This window comes from Sturnira hondurensis, unplaced genomic scaffold (genome assembly GCF_014824575.4).
Source record: "Sturnira hondurensis isolate 20B ecotype Veracruz unplaced genomic scaffold, ASM1482457v3 Scaffold0018805, whole genome shotgun sequence".
Lineage (NCBI taxonomy): Eukaryota > Metazoa > Chordata > Mammalia > Chiroptera > Phyllostomidae > Sturnira > Sturnira hondurensis.
Window position 1 is genome coordinate 1,386,059 of NW_028091436.1, and position 5,701 is coordinate 1,391,759.

At 57.6% G+C, this 5,701-nt stretch overlaps 1 protein-coding gene across 3 annotated transcripts; it reads right to left on the minus strand.

The window, feature by feature from the left end:
- Window positions 1-589: 589 nt before the first annotated feature.
- ZNF281 (zinc finger protein 281) lies at window positions 590-5,402 on the minus strand. 3 transcript variants are annotated; one of them, XM_037070500.1, is made up of 3 exons: window positions 5,275-5,402; window positions 2,558-5,120; window positions 590-1,985 (listed from the first exon to the last, which is right to left on the minus strand). In XM_037070500.1, the coding sequence occupies exons 2-3, from the start codon at window positions 5,104-5,106 to the stop codon at window positions 1,979-1,981; spliced, it is 2,556 nt and encodes an 851-aa protein (XP_036926395.1). In that variant the 5' UTR covers window positions 5,107-5,120; window positions 5,275-5,402; the 3' UTR covers window positions 590-1,978. The 3 variants fall into 3 exon arrangements, with proteins under 3 accessions (XP_036926395.1, XP_036926394.1, XP_036926396.1); XM_037070499.1 differs by having other exon boundaries at window positions 2,558-5,124; XM_037070501.1 differs by having other exon boundaries at window positions 590-5,124; window positions 5,275-5,401.
- Window positions 5,403-5,701: the final 299 nt, after the last annotated feature.

Below are 5,701 nucleotides of genomic sequence, written 5' to 3' on the forward strand. Positions count from 1 at the left end.
CCAGAGCGCGGTCTCTGACCTCACGCAGCTGTGCGCGGTGCCCCTGCACCTGTAACAGCTGGCGCGCGGGCTGAGGTGCAGACGCCCACGCTGCATCGCCAGTGTCTGCCCGGCCCAGCTCTGCCCTCCTGACGCCCGTGCTGCCAGCGACTTCACGGGCCCTCGCCTGCTGCTGAGAACACTCGGCACCGCTTCTGTGCCGCCCTCTTCGTGACAACCTCCCTGCGGCAAAGGGTGTCGTGCCTGGAACTGAGACGCTGGAATGTGATTGAAAATGAAACCTCCACAGTGATCTCTCTGTGGGACAGTACACGCTGCGGCTAACCCCCCTCAGGACACGTCCAACCCTGGTAAGACGCGTCCTGACTTACATGTTAAATGCCTCCTCTTCCACACAGGCACCCCAAACACAAATAGTCAACCGGTTTTCAAACACACCTGGGGACGTGAAACACGCAAGTGTAAGGAAAGCACAGAAACACCAGTCCCGGCACGGCGAGGTGCACCAGACGTGAATATTTAATGAAGTGTCGTTGACAGAGACCCTGAAAGGCGTGGCTGGGGACGAAGTGACACCTCCTCTGTTTGGTTTTGTGGTTAACAGGTCTTTTATTGGTAGTAAACTAGAGCAAACAATCAGAGTAATACATATGCAGTTCTCAGTACACACAGGAAAAGTTATTAAAGAAATTCAAAACCTGCGGGGAACTAAACGCCGGAGCGAAATCATCACCTTAAGGTCCCGTGGTGAGGTGCCGTCTGCCCTTCGGTGGCGGCCTGCGCTCTGTCCCCAGCAGAGCCGAACCGCACTTACCAAACTGAGAAACAGGCTTTTAGAACCGAGTGTACTTAAGAGGATTAATCAAACACATTTTCTAAGCATCTTGCAGTGACAAGTAGGTGACTCTTAGCTGGGAAAGCACACTTGGGGAGGAAAGGGGGGGTAACTAGCTTTCTGTAACCATTGCAATCATTTCTTGTCTTCCGAACACTGCTTTGTAACAGAAGAGTCGCACGCTTGCACAACGTTCCTTCACTGTACAGGAGCCCGCGCCGGGCCCGTCACACGAGACGGCAAACACACAGCGCACTCTCCCGGCGTCAGGGGAGCTCGAGGGACTGCGACGTCACCGAGGACATAAAAACTCATCGGCATCAACACCAAAAGCACATTAAAAATACAACCGGGAAAAAAATACAATGGCTAAAAAGTGGTTCGGGTAGAGCCACCGCCGCCCGTGGCTCCCGATGGCAATTCGGGTGGGAAGCGGCTTCTGGCGGCCTCCCGAGACCCTGGCCAAGGCCGAGGGACGCCTTTCAGAGGACGTCACAGGCCGCAGCTCCAGAGCGCTTCTGATGGCACTCACTGCTCAAGGCAGGCACCCCCTCCCGTCAGCTGTGTCACAGTGGGGGTCACAGCTGATTAGTGCCTGCGGCTGTTATTACACATGAAATCTGTGTAGGTTTGTTATTTGTTTGTTTTAAAGTGGGGGTTGCTGGGTGTTTATCTTATTATTTAGTATTTGGATGCCATAGGCATAATGAATTACCTACTGGAATGTAACTCATTCTAAAATTTAAACTGTCAAGACAGGCAGAGAAAACAAGGCCCAGAACTCTCAGAAAGAGGGCAGGTTAAGAACAAACAAAAAAACAAAAACCCCAGAAGTGTGGGTGACCTATAGTAACGTAAACAAGAGGACAGTGCCTGCAGGCTATATATAGTTAACACCCCCCCAAAACTCAAAGAACCATGGGACCCCAACTCGGCCGCTAACACTGGAGCCCCCGGTCGGGCCGCGACACCGCGCTCCGCCTCCACCGACGCAGGGCGCTGCAGCCCCGCTGCCGTCGGAGGAGGAGAGGACGCGTGCTCTTCTCCTTCTATTAAAGCTACCGTTCCAGGCTGTGACCAAAGGTCTGAGAGCATTTGTTCTGCTAGGCTGGAATGGACGCGGTTTGGAAGTTCAGAGGACATTTAAAAGCTGCAAGAGAACATAGGTAGCCCACTTCTCAGAATTTTGGACCAGCCCAGATGGAGACAGCAATCTGAAATGTTTCCAATCCCTTACTCAAATGGTGACACGTACACCATACTATCTGCAAACTGGACATTCCGTTACAGTGGTAACGTACAGAATTCCCATGCGTCATTACACTTTCCTGAGAGTAAAGCAATTAGAATAACCTTAATCCTAGCAACAAAGTTTTTTTGTGTTTTTTCCTTTTGTTTTTTTGTGGAATTTTTTGTTTTTTATTTTTTTTATTTTTTTGCATTTAAAACTTTTGGGCTATTCCCTGACCATCTATACATGTAAATTTGATTGCTAAACATTGTCACTTTGAATGTCAAACTATTTTTAGTCTATCGATTTTGATTAAAAATCATAATAGAAACAGCTAAAATCACACTAACAAAATAAACTAAATGTGAAAAGTTGCATTGAAAGGGCATTACATTATTCTCCTAGGATCGTGTACAAACATTCCAATGGCAGTGTTCTCGAGACAAAACAGAATGACACCAGAAGGCTCCAGCCGGGCCCGGGGCCCTTACCTGTAACTCTGGCTGGTGGGCGTCTTGACTCTCGCACCACATGGCTCACTGACATCAGACATCACGTTTGTGTACCCTGAGAAATCGGACACTGAAGTCCTGCCCCTATGGTCCACTTCCCCATTAGAGTTGCTGACAAAGGTCATTGGCACCCTGCTGCCCGACTTGAACTGAGCGCCGAACGCCTGAGCGAAGTTCTCGATCTGGTACGTCGTCCTGGGCTCCACGTCCTTCTGAGGGTCCATCTGGCTCGCTAACTCCTGAGACGGGATCGGAAAGCTGGCTGAGGACGCCAAGTTCTTCTGCTCCTTCTGGCCGGGCAGCTTCTGAGCCGAGGGCTGGAAGGCCGGCGAGCTCTCCAGGCTCTTCTGAGAGTCGATCAGGTCGTCCAGCTCCTGAGAAGGCGTCAGCTGCTGGTGGGCAGCGTCCAGAGCAGACAGGTACAGACCTGGCTGAGAGCCGAACAGCATCCCAAAAGGAGGCTTTGGCAACGAAGATGGCAACACTGAGGTAACAGATTGGCCGAAACCACACTCCAAAGGAGATGTAGTGTATATCTGTTTTTCTGGGAACAAAGTGTGGTTGTGGAGAGGTGAGGACAAACTGACAAACTGGAAACCATGTCCAAGAGTGAAACCTGCATTCGTGGACTTCTCGAAAGCCTGCTGGAGGTATTTGGAGTACTCTTGCAACATGCTCGCCTTGTCGCCGGAAGGGGTCTGCGCGCCCGGGCTCAAGTTCTCCTCCGGAACCAGCTCCGAGTGCTCTCCTGAGGTGTGTAGGTCCGCGCGTGGCTCGCTCATGCTGAAAGGGTCCTCCTTCTGGCCCTCCGACTTGCCGGCGTACTGATCCAGAATGCTCTGCAGAACCTCGTCAGGGATGCCAGACTTGTCGTGACAGGGCTTGACCTCAGCGCTGAGCGCTGAGGAGTCGAGGAGCGACAGTGGGGCCTCACTGTCCAGGACGCTGGCCCCCGCGGACTGGATGACAGACTGCTGGGAGACCATGTGTCCCACGTTGATCGAGAAGGCACTGTTGCTGGTGGCAGTTGGCAAGTATCTTCGTTTCTTTGAAAACTGCATGGCGTCGTCGTAATTGCTGTTCATCTGGCCTGGTTTGCCGCCCACACCCTGGAGAAGGCTGATGGTCTCCACGCCGGCACCCGATGCCATGCCGAGGGGGCCGCTGGGCTTCCCAGACAGGGACTTCTGTCCGACGATGTCTGGCAATGGCGACACAAAGTTCAGGTAGTTTTTGTCTGTGTTCTTCCTGCTTCCTTTCTTAAAGATGAGTTTTGGCACCCTTTTCTGAAGCTCATCAATACCGCTGCCCAAGATGCCGCCGCTGGAAGACATGGCAGGCATCTCCACGGAGTAGGTCTGCATGCTCACGCTGTTTGCGAGCTGCGAGTCGCCTGCTTTGCCAGCCTTGTGTTCCTTGCTCTCGGCAGCTCCGCTCTTGGACTTCGTCTTCCTCCTGGAGGAGCTGCTGTTTCCCTGAGACAGCACAGCCAGGGTTCCCACGTTGCTATGGTTCGAGGAGCCAGGGTCTGCACTGGGGGCTCCCTTAGCTATGGCTTCCCCGCACGTGCGCCTGTGTTTCAGCAGTCTATCAGTCCTGGAAAAATACTGCTGGCAAGTGTCACACTTATATGGCTTTTCTCCACTGTGCGTCCTCTTGTGTCTCTCCATGTGGTACTTCTGGATGAACTTCATGCTGCACTGGTCGCAGCCGAACGGCTTCTCCCGGCTGTGGATCTTCTCGTGGCGCTGCAGGAGGTACTTCTGGATGAAGCCCATGCTGCACTGGCCGCACTGGAAGGGCCTCTCCCCGGTGTGAATGAGGACGTGTCTGCGCAGGTGGTAGGAGCTCCGGAAGGCCGCGCTGCAGTGGTCGCAGATATGAGGTTTCTGGCTTGGGGACAGGACCGCGCCTTCTCCGTCTCCCACCAAAGACGGCTTGGAGGATGCGCTGGGCTTCCTCTTGGCTTTGATTCCCTGAGATTCTGGCTTTGGCCTCTTCGCCTTCTTGACGTTCGTGTCCTGCTTTGGCTCCTCGCCGCCGCCGAGCAGGGCATCGCGGTGCTGTGGAGCCTGCGGCTGCTGGTGGAGGACGCTGAGGTCCTGGATGACGCCGGGGCCGGCCCCCTCGCCGCCACCGCCCAGGCCCGGGGCCCGATCCTCGGCGCCCGCGAACAGCCCCCCGTAGTGGTGGTGCTGCTCGTCCGGATCGGCCGGCTTCTCCTGCTTGATGCTGACCAAGGGCTGCAGGAAGCCCCAGGAGGCCCGCGGCGCCGGGAAGGCCGCGCCGGAGGCCGCCGGCTCCTTCTTGAAAGTCATGTCCGGGGCCGGCGGCGGGGGCGGCTCGGCCGGGGCCGCGGGGGGGGCGAGCACGCACTGCGGGGGAGGGGCGGCCGGGCCGGCCGGCCGGGCGAAGCTGGCGACCGGGGGCAGCCGGTGGTTGAACATGACCAGGCTCTGCGGGAAGCTGGGCTCCATCTCCGCCCGCCTGCCGGAGCCGCCGCTCAGGAACCCGCCGCCGACTCGCATGCCCCGGAGAAGGCCTGGCTGCGGAGGGAGAGGGGGACGGAGAGGCGGTGGGGCCGGGCCGCGGGACCCCGAGCCCCGTCGCCGCCCGCACTGCGGCCCGCGGCGCGCGCGCACCCCCTGCCCCCCTCCCGGCCCGCCCGACCCGCGCCCCCCCCCGCCCGCACTTACGGTCCCGCCGCCGCGCCGCCGCCGCCGCCGCCTCCGGTTAATAAAAATAACGCCGTCCTCTCCACAATGGAATTAAAAGCCTCCCCCGCACTGCGCAGGCGCGGCGCGGGGTCTGCCGGGAGTGGCCGGCCCGGCCGAGGGGAGCGCAATGTGGACAGCGCGCAGGCGCCGCAGCTTCCGCCCGGCTCGCCTGTCAATCAACGGAGCGGTTGGGCGCAGGGGCTGCCCGGAGCTGGGGGGGCGGGGCCTGGGGGGGGAACTCTCCAAAGAGATGCCTCCGTGGCAGACAGACCTGATTGGTGGGCGGCGGTGAAGGACAGGACGAGGGGAGGGCCTGTGAGGAGGGCGCTCTGGAGGTGGACCCCCGGGGGCGGGAGGTCCGGCGGGCGGGGCTCCGGGCCAGCTTGCGGGTGGGGGGTGGAAACTG

What these genes read in the sequence shown, in the direction of transcription:
- ZNF281 (XM_037070500.1), bottom strand. Translation starts at nt 5,106, where the DNA reads ATGCGAGTCGGCGGCGGGTTCCTGAGCGGCGGCTCCGGCAGGCGGGCG.